We start from the raw sequence: 23,878 nt of genomic DNA on the forward strand, positions 1-23,878 counted from the left end.
AACACCCATGGAAGGAGTTACAGAGACAAAGTTTGGAGCTGAGATGAAAGGATGGACCATGTAGAGACTGCCATATCCAGGGATCCACCCCATAATCAGCATCCAAACGCTGACACCATTGCATACACTAGCAAGATTTTATCGAAAGGACCCAGATGTAGCTGTCTCTTGTGAGACTATGCCAGGGCCTAGCAAACACAGAAGTGGATGCTCACAGTCAGCTAATGGATGGATCACAGGGCTCCCAATGGAGGAGCTAGAGAAAGTACCCAAGGAGCTAAAGGGATCTGCAACCCTATAGGTGGAACAACATTATGAACTAACCAGTACCCGGGAGCTCTTGACTCTAGCTGCATATGTATCAAAAGATGGCCTAGTCGGCCATCACTGGAAAGAGAGGCCCATTAGACACGCAAACTTTATATGCCCCAGTACAGGGGAACGCCAGGGCCAAATAGGGGGAGTGGGTGGGTAGGGGAGTGGGGGTGGGTGGGTATGGGGGACTTTTGGGATAGCATTGGAAATGTAAATGAGCTAAATACCTAATAAAAAATGGAGAGAAAAAAATGAACTGTCAAACAGTGTATAGGGGGCACATCTGTAATCCTAGCAGTCAGTTATTAAGTGTTGGAAGCAGGAGGATCATGAGCCAATTCTTGACTATGTGGCAAGCTCCAGGCCAGCCTGGGATCTCTGCCACTCTTTCTTAACATGCAAATGAGCTGTAGTGATGTTCAAGACAAGCATTAATATTGTAGGGCCAATGATAACACATCAGAGAGAGTCTATTTCCGTAGATTCAGTTGAAGGTCTGTGCCGTGGGCACTGACAGACTTGCAGTGAGATCAGAAGAAACAGTAGCCCAGTGACTAAGGCTATGGGAGCAGGTGAGTGGTGAGTGGCTATGGGAGCAGGTGAGTGGTGAGTGGGAGCTGCCAGGCTACCTTGTGTGAGCACTGTAGGACTCCAGCTGCCGAGAAGGAGGAGAAAGATCAAAACATAAGGAGTCTTTTCCCCATGAGAGTAGACAGTAACAGCAAACCAAATGCAATGATCATGGTTTCATATAATTTTAAGATAGACTTGAAAACCTCCATTAAATTTCTCTCAAAGGATTTTGTGCTATATTTTTTCTGTTAGTAAATGGCAATCTTGAATTATTCACCAAGTTTTATGTGCTATTTTAGTAACAACTAGTAGTGCCTTTGTCTCTTTCTTTCCCTCCCTCCTTCAGTCCTCCTTACTCTCCTTACTTCTCTGGTTTACTTTCTCTCTGATTCAGGGAAGCACTCTCCTTCTGAGTCACACCTCATCAAACAACTGGAATCAAAGAAAACAGGTCAACTGAACAGTTTGTTGAACATTACTTTAAAACCAGCATAGATAAGTTTGGAGTTCATGTGAATTTGGAGGGACATAGAAAGTATCCATCTCATGTATAAGATTCAGTGCAGTACTTTAAAAACATATTTTGAAAATGTGTATGTATATATGTATGTATGTATTTAACGTTTACAAAATTTAAATTATGGACCTAAATTATACCATTGAGAGAACTTTGGATTCATTCCCCTTCTAGCCAAGCCTTGACTCTTCGAGTTGATGCTTACAGGCCTCCCTCAAACCATTTGCTCATCTGAAGAAAGACATTCTTTGCCTACTGGACTTGTCTTTTTTTTTTCTTTCTTTTAACAGGAGATCTCACTTTCCCCCTCTCCCTCTCCCTCCATCTCCCCCCCCCCCAATTCCTTCTGCTCCTCTCCCTCTGCCCCTCCCCCTTTCACTTTCCCTCTCTCTCTCTCTGGGATTCTCTTTACTCTCCCCACACAGTACTCTGGCATCCTCTTAGCCAGCTTAGACTCTTCTCCTAAGACCTTGCTGTCTTCTTGTACTTAGCTTTAGAATAAAAGAAAATGAGCTGTTGAATCAATAAACCATATTTATATATGTTTATAAACTAATCACAAATGAATTCAGCCATTTCTACTTCACTATTTTATCCTTAAGAAAGCCACCAAAGAGTGACAGGAGTCACAATGTCTGCAGGACTATTACTATAATTAGTAGACTAGTATTATTACATTAGCACCACATATGCATGAGAAGTTGAGGGAAAAAAATCCTTATTTTCTTTCTAAGTACTCTAAAGGAATTTAGCAATTAAGTAATTTTAGATTGTTTTTAAAGGGGAGTACTCAGAATTAAATTTATGTAACTGGGAATATTTGTTTAGCTTTTCATTTGTTTTGTATTGTCTAACTGGCTGACCTTTCACATTCTTTAATATCCCTTCAAGGAGTCCTCTTGTATTTCAGGATTACTCATGGGAGAAAGAAATGCAAAGATAATTAAATCACTTTATGCTTTCTAAAAGTTTTTGCATAACAAATGAAATTCATTCAAAAGCCACCAAAGATGATGGAAGAAAATCTAGGCTAGTATACATTGGAGTAAAGATTTCTTATCTACAATACAAAATACTCAAGGGAGGAAATACGGAGACAAAGTGTAAAGCAGAGACTGAAGGAAAGGCCATCCAGAGACTGCTCCACCTGGGGATCCATCCCATATACAGACACCAAACCCAGATACTATTTCCGATGCCAAGAAGTGCTTGCTGACAGGAGCCTGATATAGCTGTCTCCTGAGAGGGTCTACAAGACCCTGACAAATACAGAGACAGATGCTCACAGCCAACCATTGGGCTGATCATGGGTTCCCCAATGGAAGAGTTAGAGAAAGGACTGAAGGAACTGAAAGGGTTTGCATCCCCATAGAAAGAACAACAATATCAACCAACCAGATCCCCCAGAGCTCCCAGGGACCAAACCACCAACCAAAGAGTACACATGGATGGACCCATGGCTCCAGCTACATATGTAGCAGAGGATGACCTTGTCGAACATCAATGGGATGAGAGGCCTTTCATTCTGAGAGCTTGATGCCCCAGTGTAGGGGAATGTCAGGGCAGGGAGGTGCAAGTGGGTGTGTGGCTGGGTGGAGGAGCACCCTCACAGAAGCAGGAAGAGAGAGGATGGGATGGGGGTTTCCAGAGGGGGAAAACGGGAAAGGGGATAACATTTGAAATGTAAATAAATAAAATATCCAATAAAAAAATAAATAAAAATTTACAAAAAAAAGAATACATGAAGAACTCAAAAATTAAATACCAAGAAAGTTATCAATCTACTCCAATAAAAATGCTAATGAAAAGTCATGGTTCTCAAAAGATAAAGTACAAATGGACATTCAAATATATGAAAAAAGTGTTCAATATCCTTAGCAGAGAAACTCTAAAAGTATGCTGAGTCCATCTCCGTCTAGCCAAAATACCCATCTTTAGGAAAATACACAACAACAAATGTTTCTGAGAACTATGGAACAAGAGCCCTTATACACTCTTTCTGAGACAGAAGTGCTCGGATTGAGACCCAGGACAAGGGGCCTAGGTGCATATTTAACATACCAAAGCAGACCTGGCCTCCAGGTTCTCCCAGAACTACAGGGCTTGGCTTGCATACCCTGTCTTCTGCCCTGGATTTTCCAGTGGAGGGGCTTGGCTTCCCCTCCCCCAGAAACTCTTCCCTCTGTAATCCAGACATCTTAGTCCACCCCCACCCCACCTGCCACTGGGCCTTCTTTCTGCATTGCTCCTTCTCTTTTTCTCTCCCAACCCCCTGTCTCCCTCCCCATGGTAACTTCCCTATCCCCATTCCTTGGGACCAGTGAACCTGCATGAGAGCCACTCCCAATAAACCAGTCTTTATACTTTAATTTGACTTGAATTGGCTCGTTTCATCAGCAGAGAATAACTTATCAATAAGTTATTCCAAACACTATTGAAATCCAGTATAGAGGAACCTTACAGAACTGAAAATACATCTACTATATGACCCAGTTACACATTTATGTACATATCTGAAGGACTCTAAGGAGGTATTTCCACATCAATGCTTATTGCAGCATGATAGCCTGTTATAGAACTTGCCCAAGTATTTTTCAGCAAGTGAATGAACACAAATGAAGATCATCAATTGTGAATCAGACTTTATATACAGACCTAAAAATCACAAAAATAGATGCTACCTTGGGGTGTGGGGTGACAGAAACTAGCAACAAAGGGATGGAAAGAAGGTAAAGAGTTGAATGGGTCTAGCACATGATACCTATATGAAATGTCCCCATGACACCCACTACATACAATGAATATTCCCTGTGGACTAATAACTCCCGTTCCTGGCTTTTGTTCTGCCCTCCTCCCCTCTGGTATCCTGCTGAGTACAGGTCAGTTTGATCATGAATTTTAACCTCCTTCAGTTCCCCTTTTATCAGTTTGAGGTCTAAGCTTTTCTTACACTGACCTTTGTTTTCATATTATGGACGATTCCTGTGTTCTGCTTGTCCATGCTGAGTTCATCAGCATGATACATACAGATGCTGGAGACACAGCATCTCCTTTGCCTCCTGTGCTCCTTCTTTAAAATACTTTGAATAGTTACATTTAAGTTTAAATTTTGAAACTTTCACTTGCTTCTTATTGTTATGCTTGTGAATTATTATTTTTATTTTGCTTCAGAATTGACATTCTTAGTGTGCACATGAATTTTAGTGTGCATACAAATTATGAGCAGGATTGCTGTATTTATCACAGGTTCCACAGGAAAATAGCATTTCCTTTTTCTTTCTTTTTTTTTTTTTTTTTTTTTTTTTTTTTGGTTTTTTGAGACAAGGTTTCTCTGTGTAGCCCTGGCTGTCCTGGAACTCTATAGACCAGACTGGCCTTGAACTCAGAAATCCACCTGCCTCCGCCTCCCAAGTGCCAGGATTAAAGGCTTGCTCCACTATGCCCTGGCTTGACGATAACATTTCCTGATGGGAGTTCCTCAGCTCTGTTTTGAGTACTAAACAAAATTATGTTTTCTTGATATCTTCCTTTAATTTCAAAAAAAATTTCCAATATTCAAAAATATCACCAATTTCCCTGTTTCAAGTAGAATAGAATTATCAGGGTGAGTGTGAAAATATCTATGGATCTTTGGTGGAGTGAGACACACAGGCTTAAGGATCTATGGACAAGTCAGAACCACGAGGTTTTGTTTCAGATGTATTATTGCTGGTCACAGCCCATCACAGCAATAGCAATGAGTCTATTGGCCTAAACAGGACATTTGTAATAAGTATCACCTTCTGTAAGGCTGAGGGAACATTGTGGAATTGGGAATGGAAAAAAAATGTAAAAGACAGAAAGTGAGAGAGAATACTGTGAAGTGATATTGGCTGTGTACCCACAAATCCTCAGCAACAGTGGTTACCATGTGGGACTGAGGGCCTGCCAGCACTCCCTCCTGAATAGCAGAGGGGCTTGGGAGACATAATCACACTCAGGGGAGCTTATATGGGGGTTAATGTTTTCTGTGGGGAGAAGGAGTTATAGTTCTCAGTGATATAGTCAATTGACATTGCTCAAGAAAATAACTTTGCATCCTTAAGTGTTTGCCACAGTTGGTCTTCATTGACCTAGCCAACCAAGGGTGCAGTCTTCCAGCTTGCAGCACCTGCAATTTCCTACAGGAACAGACTGCCTGCTGAGCTTGGTTTACAGCATAATCCAGCCTAAACAAAGGATGGATCTGTGGGCTTTCCCTGTATAAATATGGTGCTAAATATTAAACTTTGAGCCTTGATCAAAAACCTTTGTCTTGGATTCATCCTTCTCTCACCCACCCGTCCTTTTTCATTTCCAGCCTCCCTTTCAGGTATACCCAGTTCAACCAAAGCTGCTGGGTCAAAATAAATTGTATAAAATTCTCAATTAATAAAATATTTTAAAAGAAAAATACAAGAAAAAATTAAGACAAATGGTGTTGCTGTCTTCACTATAAATTGCATGTATTTAAAACTTATTCCCAATTTCTCTATCGACAGTTTTCACATGAGTATCATAGTCTCATTCTGAGACCGTAATTTCTTACTCATTCTGAGACTGTAATTTCTTCCTTTTTTTGAGACTGTCCTCCTTACTTTTGTTGCTGTGACATATACTGACAGTGACAGAATCATATAAAAGAAGAACAGGTTTTTGGGCTCAGGGTATAGTCTATTGTTGCAGGACAGTCTTAGCAACAGGAGCTTGAGGCCATTTGTCACTGTATACCTCCATCTCCATCTCCATCCACAGTCAGGAAGCAAAGCAAGACCGGTGCTTACACTGTATTCTTTTGTGTTCAGTCCAGGATCCCTGCCCATAAAATGGTGCCTCTTACATTCAAAGTGAGTACTTCTACCTCAGTCAATCAAATGTAGACAATCTCTAACAGGCATAGTAAAAGTTTGCCTCCAATGTGATTCTAGACCCTGTCTAGTTAACAACCATTATTAAACACCTCCCTCAAAACCATATTCTTTTTATGGCTTTGGATCAGTTCTATATTTTGTATATTTTCCTTATGGCTTGTTTTCTTTTACCTGTAGTAACCAGAACCAACCCAAGAAAAATAGATGCTGACTTCTAAAGTTACCCAGCATCAGCCATTCAAATGAGACCCCCTCCAGATGCTGCGGTACTCAATGACCATCACTCAAGGGGAATTTATTTGTTTTTGTCACTCTCTGAGTTAAGTATCAATCCACCATAAATTGTAGGGGGGCTTCTTCTAATAACTGTAAGTAGAGTGTATTTCCCCAGAAAGCCACAGAATATTTGTCTGAATGACAAAGAATCAAGTGTAGGTGCATATTATGTTTTCTGTGCTATGAAAGAAAAGCACATTTACAGCTTTCTAGCTCTTTGTGCCTTTTTCCAGATGAGGCTGTGTGAATTAAACTAGCTTCACCAATTCATTAGTCATGCCAAGTTAGACTTTGATCTTTTATGCACAAAGAAAGATTAATTTCTTACAAGATTTAGTGACTCCAGTAGCATTTAAAATATTTAGATATTTAGCATTTTTGATGGTCTCCAGGTATATCATATGTTCTTAAACTAAATATTATTGGGTGAGGCAGGGAATATACAGGCAAAGCAAGCTACAGAGAAGAAAGGGTGAGGGAGATGGAGAGAGATTAATTATATACAGAGAGAGCACTAAAACATTCACTGAATTCTCATTTGTATAAATTTGTGTTGGGCTGTTAAATGGTTTACTTTTCCTAGTTCATATCTTTCCACTCAAGGATAAGTCAAACCACACCTCACTCGTTAGGTCATTCAGCCATTATGTATCTGGGATTATGTAGTGATGTCCATGTTGAATCTCAAGTTGTCAAGCTGACACAAACAAGCAGTTTTAGTATAGTATCATTGATGCTGTCACAAGATTCATGAATGAGAATGAGTCTACTCAGTCTCCTGTATAGACTGAAGGAGGTATGTTTCACTCTGAAGATAGGTATTCATAAAATTGATACTTAAGCTGTCACTCTGAAGAAAAATAGTGATCTCCCAAGTCAAGGAAAATAATTTGAATTGTAAAATATTAAAGAATGTGACACACATTCATCTGCAAAGGGTAACAAGGAGGATGGTTCGGAGCAATGATCTCAGGAGGATCAGCAGCAGTGTCCAGTTGTGGTGACGTGCTGAGCCATGACCTGGAAAGTTCTGAAAAGCACAACCAGGATGAAAGCACCAACAATTTGGTGACATGACGAAGTTACAAACAAGGAAGTGTGCTAAGCAACCTGTCATACTAAAGGTATGAGAGGTCGAAGCACAAACATGGTGGGAAAATAGGGGAAGATTAAAATAAGACATGCACTAGGAAAAGATATGAATTGAGAGATGAATTGGAAAATATTTCCTGCTTGTAGGATGTGGGCAAGAAGAGACAGAGCTTCAAGCTCCAAGTTCACAGCAATATATATATTTTATTTATATATATTATTTATATATTTTATATATACATTTATATATATATATAAAAGATTCTATATATACACACACACACACGTATATATGTATATATATAGAATCTTGTACAAAATAATGGATTTCATTATCACATTTTCACAGATGGATATAATGTATTTCCATAATTGCCCAAGTCTCTCACATACCCACCATCCCCTTGTCTTCATTCCTTTCTGCTCTTTCAGTAGTCTCAATTCTTCATGAAATTTCACCACTAGTTTCTACTGTGAGTGAAAGCACATGATTCTTGTCTGTGTCAGGTTTTCACTGAAAATCACAGCTCCTAGTTCTATCCAGGCATGATTCATTCTTCATAGATGAGTAATATATCACAATTGCTCCATCTGTTCATCTTATGATAGGTACTTGGCTTGATCCTATGACATGGCTGCTGTGAATAGGGCAGCAATGGTAGAGGCAGATAATTAGCACTCCTGTATGCTGCCCCCATCCTTCTGGTAAATATGCAGGGGTGGAATAACTGTATCCAGTTATCACAGGGATAATTTTAGTCTTAAGTTTTGAGGAACTTCAAAACTGGCTTCCATCGTTACTGAAATAATTTATATTTCTACTGACAATGCAAAAAGGGTTCCCTTTCTCTCTTAGCCACAGCAACATTTATTCCTATTGCTTCCTTAATGATGGATGCTCTGGTTGGTATGAGTTTAAAAAAAAAATCTCCACATAGACTTAACTTGTGTTTATATTAGTTCATTTTTTACATTTTAGATATTGCCTAGCTTTGCATCTTTATGAAAAACACATTTATCAGATAGATACCTGAATATGTGCTATAGAAGCATTAGATTCAGACTATAAAAAGCAAACCACAGAAAACAGTAGTGTATTACTACTAGCAATACTAGTAGCTAAGAATGTTTCTGAAAATAATATGAAGATAAACATAGTTAGAGAACATTGATATTTTCAGTGATTCTTTGTGTCATTACTTCTAAAACATTACTTCTAAATTATAGAAAGTACTTAGTAAAAATTTTGGTTTGGGCGATCCTTAATGTATGCTATTAGCCAGTACATTACTACACACACACACACACACACACACACACACACTCACTCACACTCACATACACACACATGTGCTTTCACACACACACAATCAATAAAATCTATCTTAAAAATCCTAACTAACCAAATAAAATAACCTGTATAATATTCATCCTTCCATCTGGGGCAACTAGAAAACACAGATTAAAATTTAATCAAAATGAAACAAACAAAAGTAGTGTTTGAAGGCACTGGCAAGCTGCTCTGGCAGCAAAGGCTTGAGACCCTGGCGTTTTGTGAAGAAGAGTTCCCTTAGATGAGCCCTGTATTCTGCACAACACATTCTCCCTCAAGTTCCTAATGGAAAGCAGCTGCCAATTTAGAAAAGAAATACGGTTAATGGGAAGAAGTTGGTTTAGTGACTCGAAAGCCAAAAAGACAAGTTTCAAACCCTTCAGGAAAGAGAACCTGTAAGAACACAATATGGGCCAGTGAGCTGGCCCAGCCGGTAAAGTATGGCTTCTAAATCCAACAATGCCAATTCAATCCCCAGGACCCAGATGATGAGAGAGAGAACTGACTCCTATAATGTTGGTCTCTAACCTTCATTTGCAAGCTGTGGCTTGCTCATGTGCACATCCACATGTATATATGCATGCCCACACCCTCCACCCCCACAATGAATGTGAAAAAAAAATTACAATACAATACCACAGGAAAGTAGGTGCAAAGAAATTACCAAAACATTTAGAAATTTCTCCTTGAGGTATTTTCTGCTTCACTGGAGGGTAACTTAAGAAGATGCAAAATAATATCCAAAAAGAAAACTGGATGTGGGGTCCCAACAGCAAAACCATCAGTAAGTACTCCAATCTCCTTGACTGATAAAGCTTGCTCAGGACAGGGAGAGACAGACAGACAGACAGACAGACAGACAGACAGACAGACAGACACACACACACACACACACACACACACACAGAGAGAGATAGAGAGACAGAGACACAGAGAGAGAGACACAGAGAGACAGAGGTGGGAATAAAAGTATTAATAAAAAGAATGGAAAAGGAGAGATCACTGGAGCTTATAAACATTAACATGTGCTTGGCTAAATGAGATGGAAAATTTCATAGAGATGGCAACTTACCACATTCTTAAAGCTGGAAAGAGGCTATGAATAGTGAGATACTTTAAAGAAAACACAATGCTAATTAAAAGCAACCCTGCAAAGAATAATCTTAGGAGTGGACGGTTTCACACATGCTGTCTTCCAACATTCTAATGAAGATATGACACTAGACCTTTGGTATCTTATGAAATCAACATGACCTTCAACTTGACAAGCTACTAGAAAACTAGGAGCGTTTACATATTAAAGCCTTAGAGGTTTAATTACAAAAATCTCCTCACAAGAAAGCAGATCATAACTGTCAAGCCATCACCATTCAGAAGATAACTACCATGCATTTCACACATCCATAGTTCCTACCAAGAGACTTCAAGGTAGCATGCTATGACATGAAGATTCAGGTTTGCAATACTTTAATACAAATAAGAACTAATGTCTGCTCTTAAGCTGAGACTGTAGCTCTATTGAAAAGGAGAATTCTTTAAAATTTGAATTTGTCTGGTGATGAAGAGGAAAGTTGTATGTGAATTAGGGAGAAAAGGAATTACAATATAAAGGTTAGCCACTTTGGGTCTCTAACTATTAAAGCCACCTGTAGAGTTCATGGGCCTTTCACTTACTACTGTTAAGCTGCTGGCAGACAGCATTTTTTGTTTGTTTGCTTGTTTGTTTGTTTGAGAAGGTAAGCATTTTACGAGAAGGTTCTTTCAGACGTTCTTGTGTAGCTCTTCTCTGACAATCATTTTGGAAGCATCACGAGAGCTTCTTGGACCATGAGCTTTCCTGTTATGGTTCCCATCCATCAAGGCTAAGAAGATAATGTAATAAATTACTAAAACCCTTCCCCAAACAAGTCCTGCTTGCCAAGCAGTTCATAAAAGAAAGTAGCTGCCACCATGAGCCCTTGACTCAAGATTCTATTATGTTTAACAAAGAATCATGCAGAAACTTTAAAAATTAACTTGTACCTCAAAATGTAATAGTAAGTGTGTTTATTGTAGTTTTGGGGGCACACTGAGCAACAGGTATTTATGCTAGCGCTGGCTTTAAATTTCATCTTTTTTACATTGTTGCTGTAGGTGTGATAGGATACAGGCTAAGTTGGGACAGTGTTGACCTGGCGCTGATTCCACTTAGGGGTTGACAGCCGAAAATGGGATTAGAAAATTCTAAACAGGCATTTGTCTGCAGTCTTCAAGAGCTGCTTCAGGTGAGAAGAGCAGCGGAAGTTGACATAACAATAGAGCCATCTAAATGGGAAGGCTACACCCCAGGTGATCTCATATTCAGTGGCAGCAAAGTCTGAATCAGCCTGCTTCAAGGCTGAGGGAGGCTACAGGGAGCTGTCTTTTTTTTTTAATTAGATATGTTCTTCATTTACATTTCAAATGCTATCCCAAAAGTTCCCCATGCCCTTCCCCCGCCCTGCTCCCCTACCCACCCACTCCAACTTCTTGGCCCTGTCATTCCCCTGTACTGGGGCATAAAAAGTTTGCAAGACCAGGGGCCTCTCTTCCCAATGATGGCCGGCTAGGCCATCTTCTGCTACATATGCAGCTAGAGACATGAGCTCTAGGGGTACTGATTAGTTCATGTTGTTGTTCCACCTATAGGGTTGCAGACCCCTTCAGCTCCTTGGGTACTTTCTCTAGCTCCTCCATTGGGAGCCTTGTGTTCCATCCAATAGATGACCGTGAGCATCTACTTCTGTATTTGCCAGGCACTATAGACCCTGATTGTTATTTTCTAGAAATTATATGAATAAAATCCAATACCATAACATAACCTGTATGAGACGTTCTTTTTCACTCGATGAAAAGATAAAATAATTATGAATATAAATAGCACATCCATGTGTGTTTGTGTGCATTTGAACACGTGTCATATGGATTGCCTTTGGCTGCATGTGTGGCAGCATTTGTATCATGGCTGTGTATGTGTGGAGCATCTTCGTGCACATTAATAACAAGTACTTATTAACTATTTAGCTTTTCAGAAGCAACATGATGCTAGAATGCCTTCTGCTTATACAGGATCTCACCTTTCAAACATTTTCCATATCTATTAAGTAACTGATATTTTCACAAAAACCTCTGAAGAAATAGCAGGCAACACTGCTCTCATAAGCTTGGGAGTAGGTTATTTCTCATTTCAAATTTGACTTTTTCTCTCATTTCCATTTGAGCAAAAAATCTGGTTAATCTTTATAATCACAAGAGTTCTTTTGTGGTTTTGTTTTTAAATAAAAGGGGCTAAGTAATCTTCAAAGCAGTAAGATATCAGCTTCATTTGTGTGTGTGTGTGTGTGTGTAGAAGCATTTCAATTTAAGATTATAAATGGTTAGCAAGAACGCCTAGGAAAGACATAATCTTGTCACTAAGTTCATCATCAATACTTTTTCTGACTATGTATTTGGTGTTTAGGCATCTTAGGGGTAATGATGCCCCACTACTCTATTTCCATTGAAGACATACAACAGCAGAATTTTTCTTTCTTCTTTTTAAAACCACATTCTCATAAATCATTTTTCCTCTAATAGAGGAGAAAAGCAAACATGACTACAACATTTTACTGTGTTGCTAAAATTTGATTGCTTTAGAATTCCTTTGTTAGTAGTGCTGTGCTATAAAAAGAGAATCTCTTCTTTCTGTTAAGGCACAGCAAGAGGCAAAGTCGATCCTTGCTTCTGCTCTCAGCTCTACAATCCACACAAAGGGAAGAGTATTACTGGAAAGGACCACTAGGCTGTTTGGGTAGAAGTCCGCAAGATTCAAGGTCATAAGTAGAAGGACTGGTTCCAACTCGACCAGGGAGGTCAGTTTCAGAACATGCCTCCACAGTTCACTGGAGCAGCGTCAGAACTGCAAGCGGGCTTTTAAAAGATGGGCTCACTGTGTCTTTGGCTTCATCAGTCTCTCCTGTCCCTGTTGATGTCCCCTGTACAGAACAACAAACTAAGGCAATGCAGCAACTCTTTGGCCATTGATGTCGCTGCTGTTCTCTTGTACTCCCCATGTTATATCCTTGTTCTTCTTTAGTGTTTTTAATGAAAAGAGCAGATGGAGTTGGGGCTGGAGCATCAGGTGGGGCATTCATGGTGAAAGTGTAACTATTCCCTGGATTTATACCTTCCCAGCCATCTCATCCCCGATTCCCTCCATGCCTCCCTGGTTTTGTATGGGCCTGAAATATACTACACCATATTCAATATATGCTGTATGTATGGTGCTTTCTTATTCTAAAGAAATACAGAACTCTATAAGTAATATTACTCCACAGACAGAGGCAGCACACATCCTCAAATGTGCAGAAGCAGCTAGAAAAAAATTTAATCCCTGGGTCAAGTCTCAAGTCAAAGGAAAAATTTAAGACCTTTTTTTTTTTGTCTCTTTTTCTCACAGAGAAAACATCAATGTGTCATTATAAACCATCTTTGGATTTTACCATCGTGCCTTTCAAATTTGTCCAATCGATGCTCTTTCACTTCCTTCTGAGGTGAAGAAGCATCAGACTGCTGAAAAACTTTCAGAAACAGTGTGAACAAAGAAGCTAATGTCTTCCCAAATACGGTAAAAATTCATCCTTCAATGCAGTTTTTTGAAGTTTCTTTTGGTGTTTATAAACCTTTTGTGAATTCATGCCAGTTTTGCATTCAGTTGTTTTAAGTAAACTTAAAAAAACATTTCAAGCTTGAAGAGTAAGATCTTTGCATAGTTTAATACTTAGTCCTGTGGATACTTGACTCAAGAAATTACAATTGTAATTTTTTTTCTTACAAAACTAAACATGTATTGTGTTGGCTGCAGATGAAATCCCAGACCTGCTACTGAAGGTTCCACAGGAGTAGATACCAAGAGGGTACTGATGAGCATTGCCTACTTCAAAGGACAGTGGAAAGCTTCATTTGAGAAGAAACCAAATGGGTTTTATCTTTTCCATGTGAGCTCAATGCCAGAATTCCCCATCAATTCATTATCTATTTTCACATGATTTGACTTGTCACACACAATCTGTCTAATCTGGATTAGCTGGAAGGCTTTAATGAAATCTACTATTGGCTAGTTAATACCTCTCACCAGAGAAAACTGTGCTTCTCCAGAGGCAGTGGTTTAATCTTTAAAGAATCAATGAGGAGGGAAAGCACAGCTGCAGACGGTACGCCAGGAAAGTAAAGAGCTCCTGGAATGTCTGCACGTAGACCTCTAGTTCTGCCCATGCCCACCATCTAGGAGGAAAGCCAGCAGTAAAAGTACAAAAGAACGAGGATGGGAGTGAGCTCCACAGACATACTCACAGGTCACCATGAATAAGTCCATAGATCTGCGGCATGCTCCGATGATAGATTCCTCTCAAAATAAGTATGAGGAGAATCACCACGAAAGATGGAAGCCCCCAGCTGAGAAGGCAGAAGAGCAGGCACCGCCTCTCCGTGTGCTCATCACTCACCACCAGCACGTACCAGAAGTTCACAGACTATGGAAGGAAACAAGATACCCAGGTTCCACATTAATGGTACAGGACATGACTACTGGTGCAGACTACAGACTCACTCCATAACAAAGGGTAAAGACCAGCTTAATTAAAACCGTTTGAGTTGGATTTTTGTTTTAGCTAAAATATTCTTTTATTTCATGTTGGGGCATTAAAAAACAACTCTGGGAACATAAGGAAATATTGAGTTTATTGTCCTTTTCCTCTTTCTCTTTCGTACTTTGTTCTGTCTTAAACTTTGTCATAATCATCTGAGACTTTCTTATAAATCTGACTCTGAGAAGACAAACACCATCATCCAAAACACCTTCCAACATGAACAAATTCATGATGAGAATAAATAAACCAATGGCTCTGGACTTTCAGGATAATTTTTTTTTTGACATCTAACACATGGAGGGCCAAGGCTCTTATGTGTGGTGATGCCCATGAGGAGGGCCAAGCTCCATCTCCAGTGTTTATGTGTGTGCGCGCATGAGGGGGAGGGGGGCAGTTGTGCAGCACAGAATCAAAACCACAATGTGACTGTGAATGGGAAAAATACAAACATGCCCCAGTCATGAAAGACTATGATCTGTTTTGTTTTGTTTGTACTTTCTTGTTCATTCACTTGACTAATATTTACCAAGAACTTAGTAAGTATCAGAGATCAGGGTAGCCACTAAGGATGGAGCATTGAAATGGACAGGGAGGTAGTTACTATATTGAATCATAGATTCTAACAAGATGACATCTAATAAGTAAGAGAAACAATGATATTAAAACCATATCACTTGTCTTTGAGTTTTAGGATAAAAGTATACAAGGAACCAGTGTATACTAGGAAGCTATAGGAACAGATTAGTTAGCTGGAATAAGGAAAATAAAGCATATAAATGCTATCACTGGCTCCAAATTCCACATCAAACATATGTCAACATCAAATCTAGAAGTTATGCTTTCTGTCTTCTATCAATCTCCCCTGTTGAATAATGCCTTGCTTGGCTGTCATTTAGTACAGTAATGAAATTGGCTGTTGCATCATATACCATAATATCTACTCCCTACAAAATTTCATCCTCAATTTAATATGGTGGAATGTGGGGGATAAATGCATTTCACACGTGTGTGTGGCACAAGCGGGGAGAAGTTGGCAGAGTGGCATCCTTGGACAGGCTCTGCGTGTTTATGCAGGTGCAGTGACGGGAAAGGAAGGACAGCAAATGCTATGTGCTGAGCACACATTTACCACTGGAAAACTTGATCGCATTTCTTACAGCTCCTAGCAGGATGTGGGAAAGGATCAGTAGCTTATGCCCCAAATCAGTCAAGATACAGTGTAAGCCCTTTCGAAGTAGGAAATCAGCATGTCTCAATGCTTGGGCAAAGACTTTTAAACACTGTTTACTGAGACTTCCGAGCAAGATCCTATCTGGACCCTTTCAGCCTTGAGGGATTATACTAGGCTAAACTTGGGAAAAATAAAAATATGTGGTTCCTTGGAGATTTTTGTCTTTGAATTTATTTCCTTATCTTTATGTATATCTGCATATATCTGTAATTATAAAGCATGTTTTGAATTGTTGCTTATGCAAATTTGTTCTAAGTCCTATTTAAAAGTGATTAAGCCCAAAGCTTGTGTTATTCCCAAACTCCACCTCCTTCTACTCTTAGCATAGGGTGTAGACTCAAACTGGTAGACTGTGCTGAGTGCTGTGTGCTGAGTGCTGAATGCTGAGTGTTGTGTGCTGAGTGCTGTGTGCTGAGTGCTGTGTGCTGTGTGCTGAGTGCTGTGTGCTGAGGTAGTCAGTGTTGGCTATTAGAGGATGAAAAGTCACCAACCTACCTAAAAATCCCTACAGAAGCACCTGTTGTTTCTATTAGAGTGAGTCTATGGGAACTCACATTGAGGCATACTAGCACTGCAGAAGGGCCAATCAGTGAATGATTTCTACATTGACTCAGCACGGTGAAGCTTGGGTATTTCCTAAATATCTTCTTTTGCACAGAATGACTACACAGCTAGGGTAACTAAACCTTCCAGTGACATTCTAGCCACTGCTAGACATTTGCCACAGGCTTAGCTGAAAGAAAGATGAGAAGATGAGGAATTTTCTAGATTCATCCTTGCAGTGTGTTGGTTTCTCAGTGACCCAACTCAGGAAAGCAGCTCTAAATAGTAGAAACTTTTGCTAGTTTGAAAAAAAAAATTTTTTTTTTTTTTTTTTGGATTTTCGAGACAGGGTTTCTCTTTATAGCCCTGGCTGTCCTGGAACTCACTTTGTAGATCAGGCTGGCCTCGAACTCAGAAATCTGCCTGTCTCTGCCTCCTGAGTGCTGGGATTAAAGGCGTACGCCACCACGCCCGGCTAAATGCCTTCTTTCTTAACAGGATCCAGTCAAATATACTGTGAAGAGAATATTGTCTATTATGCAGCATTTTTGATATTACAAAATGGAAATGCTATATAAAAATGCTTTAATTGTTCTAGACAAGCCATGTGGTCTACATGTAACACTGTCTCTAGCACATTTAAGCTTTCCTGAATTTTGTTTGTAAATTTATTTTTATATAATATTTTAAAATATTATCTTTTATTTTGTGTGTGTGTGTGTGTGTGTGTGTGTGTGAGAGAGAGAGAGAGAGAGAGAGAGAGAGAGAGAGAGAGAGAGAGAGAGAATATGTGTATGTATGCCTGCAGAGTCCTTGATCCCCTGAAGTTGGAGTTACTGGGTCCCAAGATCAGCACTATGGTCTTCTGCAAAAGCAACAGATACCCTTAAGTACTGGGCCATCTCCTCAGCCCCAGTGGAGGGCTTTTGGAGACAGGGTTTAGTGCAATAAAGGCTGACCTAGAACCTGCTACACAGCCAATGATGGACATGCATTCCTCGCCTCCTGCTTCTACCTCCCAAGTATTGGTATTAGAAGCATGGGTCCTTACATATAACTTTAAATTCTATTTAAATATACTTAGGTAGGTATATTTTGGGATTCATGCCTAGGTCATGAATCCGTCTCCTAAGCCCTGTCTCTCACCTCTCCCAACCATACACAGTTCTCACCCCACCCAACCATACACAGTATTGAATCAGCAGTTCCATGTGCCACATGGTCCTGCACAGCTGCTCACTACTGGTTTGGTCAGGGATAGAAGCCTGGTGGAGTCTGGACCATTCTCTTTCACTGAATCACCTTGTAATCCCATTATCATCTCTGTTGTTCATGGAAATAAAGGGAAATATGAACTGAGTAGCAGCTGTACCACAAGCATAGTCTAGAGAGGAAATGTAACTGCAGAGAAGATAGACAAAGATAGACAAACTGCACTCACAGCTTTGGCTGAGTGAATGATCTTATACACGTACCATTTTCATGATCTCAATATTCATTTACATCAGTTTAACTTGATTTTCTTTTGTCTTCTAAAACTCTCTCTCTCTTCTCTCTCTCTCTCTCTCTCTCTCTCTCTCTCTCTCTGTGTGTGTGTGTGTGTGTGCACACATGTGCTCTGTGTGTGTTATTACTGAAGCTAAAAGATGATAGAATGGGAACTTAACCACCTTCCTGTCCTTAAAATCACAGCTCCTCCTTTGTAATATAATGTTAGAGTATTAAAGTCATAGTGGCACATGCCTCTAACCCCAGCACTCAAGAATTGAAGGTTACCCTCAGCTATATAGCCAGCTTTAGGCTAGCCTGAGCTAACTGGGACCTTGTATTAAATAAACAAATAACCCATAACTAATTATATTTAAATTTATTTCCACGGAAGTTCATAAATACTGGTTTTAGTATCCTGCTCATAGACCTTATTTTCTTATCTTTTCACAATGAACACACTTTACATTTGAGTGTAGATCCGCGCTTCTAGCAGAAACATGTATAAGAGTATTCATCTTCTGCCCTTAGTTTTATGGCAATGCTTAATAAAGAATGAAGGAGTTATAGCATGTAAATGGCTGAAGTCTAACTACAAGCTCTTGCAGATTAATTTTTATACCTTGTATACAAAACTAAATTTTAATAGTATCTGTTAAATGTTTTGCTTGTAATCCTTATTGAGAAAATCAACAAAGCAAAGATGCACATATTTTTGAATACCATTTTAACTGAATCTAATAACTATGTTTTGAAAATTTTATTGGCTATATTCTTTATTTACATTTCAAATGTAATCCCCTTTCCTGGTTTCTCCCCTCCCAGAAATCCCCCACCCCATCCTACCTCCCCCTGCTTCTGTGAGGGTGTTCCTCTCCATCTACCCACCCACTCCCACCTCCCTGCCCTCAATTCCCCTACACTGGAGCATCTGTCGAGCCTTCATAGGACCAAGGACCTCTCCTTCCATTGATGTATGACAAGGCCATATATATATATATATATATATATATATATATATATATATATATACACATACACATACACACATACATATGCAGCTGGAGCCATGTGTGCTCCTTGGTTGAGAGCTTAGTCTCTAGAAGCTCTGGGGGTTCTGGTTGGTGGATATTGTTGTTCTTCCTATGGGGTTGCAAACCCCTTCAAGTCCTTCAGTCCTTTCTCAAACTCCTATATTGGGGACCCCGTGCTGAGTCCAATGGTTGGTTGAGAGAATGTGTCTCTGTATTTGTAAGGCTCTGGCAGGGCCTCTCAGGAGACAGCCGTATCAGGCTCCTTTCAGCATGCATAGAAATGTTTTAAATTTCCTCCTATATATGTAAATGTGTGTGCATGTGCATATATTTTAAAATCTTGTTCTAAAAAGAGGTAGAAGACTTGATGGTTCCATTTAATCAAACTCCTCTTAAGAGGAATATGAGTTAAGTAGGAAAGCTTAAAGATATTAAATATAAAACATGAATTTAACAAATATTTATTGAATAATAAATGTAGGCCTCATAAGTTACTGTACTTTGCTCTAATGTAATTCGGACAATTTTTATGCTGCATTTTGTGCTTTCTGTCTCTGTCTCTTTTCCCTGTGTCTGTCTGACTATCTCTCTCTTTCTCTCTCTCTCCTTCTCTCTTGTATTTCTCTTTCTGTTTCTGTCCGTCCCTCCTCACAGGAAGGAAGAAAACAGGACACATAAAAAAGTACCTTTCCTTCTTCTTGAGTTTCATGTGGCTTCTGTATCTTCCGAGCTTCTGGGCTAATATCCACTTATCACTGAGTGCATATCATGTGTGTTCTTTTGTGATTGTGTTACCTACTCAGGATGATATCCTCCAGATCCATCCATTTGCCTAGGAATTTCATAAATTCATTGTTTTTAATAGCTGAGTAGTACTCCATTGTGTAAATGTACCACATTTTCTGTATCCATTCCTCTGTTGAGGGACATCTGAGTTATTTCCAGCTTCTGGCTATTATAAATACGGCTGCTATGAACAAAGTGGAGCATGTGTCCTTATTACATGTTGGAGCATCTTCTGGGTATATGCCCAGGAGTGGTATTGCTGGGTCCTCAGGTAGTACTATGTCCAATTTTCTGAAGAACCGCCAAACTGATTTCCAGAGTGGTTGTACCAGCTTGCAGTCCCACCAACAATGGAGGAGTATTCCTCTTTCTCCACATCACCACCAACATCTGCTGTCACCTGAATTTTTGATCTTAGCCATTCTGACTTGTGTGAAGTGGAATCACAGAGTTGTTTTGGTTTGCATTTCCCTGATGACTAAGGATGTTGAACATTTCTTTAGGTGCTTCTCAGCCATTTGGAATTCCAAGATACAAGTCATAAACCATATGAAACTCAAGAAGAAGGGAGACCATAGTGCGGATACTTCAATCCATCTTAGAAGGGGGGAACAAAACACCCATGGAAGGAGACAAAGTGTGGGATAGAGACCAAAGAAATGACCATCCACAGACTGACTCACCTGGGGATCCATCTCATATATAATCACCAAACCCAGACACTGTTGTGGACGTCAACAAGTGCTTGCTGACGGGAGCCTGATATAGCTCTCTCCTGAGAGGCTCTGCCAGTGCCTGACAAATATAGAAGTGGATGCTCACAGCCATCCATTGAACTGAACACAGGGTCCCCAATGAAGGAGACAGAGAAAGGACCTAAGGAGCTGAAGGGGTTTGTAGCCCCATAGGATGAACAACAATATAAACTAGTCAGTAACCCCAGAGCTCTCAAGGACTAAACCACCAATCATGGTGGGACTCATGGCTCCAGCTGCATATGCAACAGAGGATGACCTAGTTGGACATCAACTGGGGGGAGAGGCCCTTTGTCCTATGAAGGCTCTATGCCCCAGTGTGGGGGAATGCCAGGGCCAGGAGCAGGAGTGGGTGGTTTGGTGAGCAGGAGGAGGTGATAGGTGGTAGGGGGTTTTTGGAGGGGAAACCAGGGAAGGGGACAGCATTTGAAATGTAAATAAAGAAAATATCCAATAAAAAAGTACATTACATTTCCATAATTAGTAATTGGGGCTGGAATTTTAAAAATTTATTCAATTTAAAGCATTAAAAATAACTAAAATATCTAAATAAGATTATTTAGATTAAATACCTACAAGAGTAAATTAAAGAGTGTGTCTATAAGCACACTGGCTATATTACTACATAGATAATACCAAGTAGCTACACAAGAAAATCAGACACACATCTTATTAATTGCTTTAGTTATCATAGTTCAGAATTATGGCTTTATATGTTCTATAAACACAAATTCATTAGTTTATTATTATATCTTCATATAACTATTAGTATGTTAGTAAGATATAAAGGAGAAATTTCACTTATTTTAGGCTAAATAAGCTATTTGAACTCCACAAATTTCATCTTAACAAAGACTGTATCCAGGCTCTTATATAATTCTTGATTATTAATTGTTTCAATAGAATTGACGAGGTGGTTTATAGCAGTGAATTTAGTCTACATGACACATGCTACTATTTCTATCAGTGTATTCTCTTAATCATTCATTTCAGATACAAATCTAAGAAATGTTCCCACATGTCCTTGCTCCCCTGCTTCCTCTTTCTTAATATCTATTGCTTTAAAAGAACTGCAGTGCTTTTTGAGACTTGATAATTCAGTATTTCCAGGTACATAATTTTTATCTTAATAGTTACCAGTCTTCAATATTTTTGAAGTGTTGTCAAATTAGATCAATGAAAAAGGAAAACCATGGCTAATTTTAGCATCCCCTTCCTGTTGCTATGTCGCTGCACTCTCTACCAAGAGCCTGTCTGTTTCTTCACAGTTAGGCTATATGGAAAAATTAAGGCACACAATATGAAAAAATAGGCTATTTAAACTCCACAAACTTACGTTCAAACTCATGTTCAATCATAAGTTTAAGTGATTTCTAGCCTAGTCTACCAATTTAAGAATACATTCTTCAAAGAAACTGTACTTTCACATTAAAACAATGAGTTCTGAATTAAGCTGCAATGTTAGAAATGAGAGAAACAGATTTCAGAGACAATGTAAGACCCTCATGGCCTTTGTGATCAAAGCAGATTCCTCTATAGTGGATTAACATGGTGAATCAAATGACCGTAAAACTGAGCCAAATGAATACAGAAGCCCAGTTCCATTTCCACTTACCTCTACTAACTACAAACAATCACAGTTTATACTACATACTTCTTCAATTAATTCACAAGTTGATAATCCAATTAGAAGTAGGTCTTTTGTGACCATTCATAATAAAGGCATAATTTTTAAGAATTCATTCTATGGATACTTTCTAAGCAAACAAATATAGTTTACATGCAAAAAAATGAATGACCATTAACCAGAATGAGAGACTACAAAATAAATTGTAGAATCATTGTATTGTAGCATAAAAAATAGTTGACCATAGTGAAAATAAAGATTTCTAAATGTAAATATATACATACATTCACATAGGAAGTATATACAACCACAAGGATACACATGTGTCCTTGTTTATGGATTCATAAATATTTGTCTACTCATGGGGTCTTTGTGGAGGCATACCCAGGAAGCCATTAGCATTGTTTACCTTTAAGCATAGCAGTAGGGATAAGGCAAAAGAAAAGTGGCAAATAAGCAAAATAGCAAGAAAGAGATGTACATTTTGATTTGATACCACCCAAGTGTTTTTGTTTTATAATATTAGAACATGCTTTCTCTAAAATAAGAGAAAATTGAAACAACTAGTCAGCAGCAGAGAGGAAAGACATTCCAACCTTCTAAATTCTGTCAATCTGACTTATAGTAAACATGGCCCTGGTATGTTGAGGAAGGAGGAAATGATATCAGTGTTCACACAGAGTGATCTTAAATGCAGAACAAACAGAAGGGAAGGTCAATTATTCTTGACCAAACAGAGAATTTGCTAGTTGTTTGTTTCATACGTAATAAGCAAACTTTGCTGTTTTTACACTCCCACCAGGAGCTTGGAGCCTGTGCTAAGCAGGCGCATTCTCTATGAGGCCACAGATTATCCTTGCTGAGGCTTTGCAGCTATTGTGTGCCTCTCTTAAAATCATCCTTCTTTGCACATATCAAACACATCCCCCTCTTCATAAAAAGATATGAATTATATTGGAAAAGTAAAAGATTCAGCACAGTTGAAAATCTCTGTTATCTTAGCCACTTGTGCTAGCCTCAGCAGCACCATACAGGTATTGTGCACAAGCTGGGCTGGGCACAGGGCCAGCTTCCTGCATGGATTAGTTTCGTATTTTCAGTTTTCAAAGGTGGTGTAACAGTAACCTGATCTGCAAGATCGGCTCAGAGAAGTTATATAACTTGTTTATCAATAAGAGGTTTCGCCCGACATTATAACTATACTCTCATTTCACCATGACGGTTTTGAAAGCTTGTAACAAAGTAAAGTGAGGCCATTTAAATAAGTTTAACCTAACTCTGAAAATGTGATGCAAAAAAAAAACAAAACAAAAACAAAAACAAAAAACCACACACACAAACAAAAAACCAAAGAACAATGGTTTGTTATCTCAGAATGTTCACTGTAATGATATTTTTATTATCTTTCTTATGTGTGCATTAACCTGCGGTTATATGAAGGTGCACACATGCCACAGTGCATGTGTTGAGGTCAGAGAACAACTTACTGGTCATTTCTCTCCTTCCAGAATTTGGGTCCTGGTGATCGAACTCAGGTTGTCTGTATTGACAGCAAACATTTTGCCCACTGAGCCATCTTGCCAGCCCACAGTGATAATTCTGGTGCTCTTAACCCAATTATTAAAATTGAATGATTAACTCAGTCATTGCATTACTCATATAACATCTGATTCACTCCTGTATTGCTAAAAAATATGAAGTAGAATTGATAATGTTGACATTCTTTCAAGGTTTTTAAAGTTTTCATTTATCTTATGTGTGTTGGTGTTTTGTA

General features: G+C 39.1%; 1 protein-coding gene across 8 annotated transcripts in view; it reads right to left on the reverse strand.

Annotated features, from left to right (window-relative positions):
• Positions 1 to 23,878, reverse strand: part of Adgrv1 (adhesion G protein-coupled receptor V1) — a 538,324-nt gene that overhangs the window by 161,332 nt on the left and 353,114 nt on the right. For all 8 annotated transcript variants that reach the window (XR_001780748.2, XM_017315364.1, XM_017315363.1 and 5 more), the window contains one exon: positions 14,345 to 14,523. Coding sequence is in view for 7 of the 8 variants with exons in the window: in XM_017315364.1 (XP_017170853.1) it covers positions 14,345 to 14,523 (179 nt within the window). In the remaining variant the exon portion in view is untranslated. The remainder of the gene's footprint in view (positions 1 to 14,344; positions 14,524 to 23,878) is intronic.

This window comes from Mus musculus, chromosome 13, assembly GCF_000001635.26.
Source record: "Mus musculus strain C57BL/6J chromosome 13, GRCm38.p6 C57BL/6J".
In the NCBI taxonomy this organism is placed as follows: domain Eukaryota; kingdom Metazoa; phylum Chordata; class Mammalia; order Rodentia; family Muridae; genus Mus; species Mus musculus.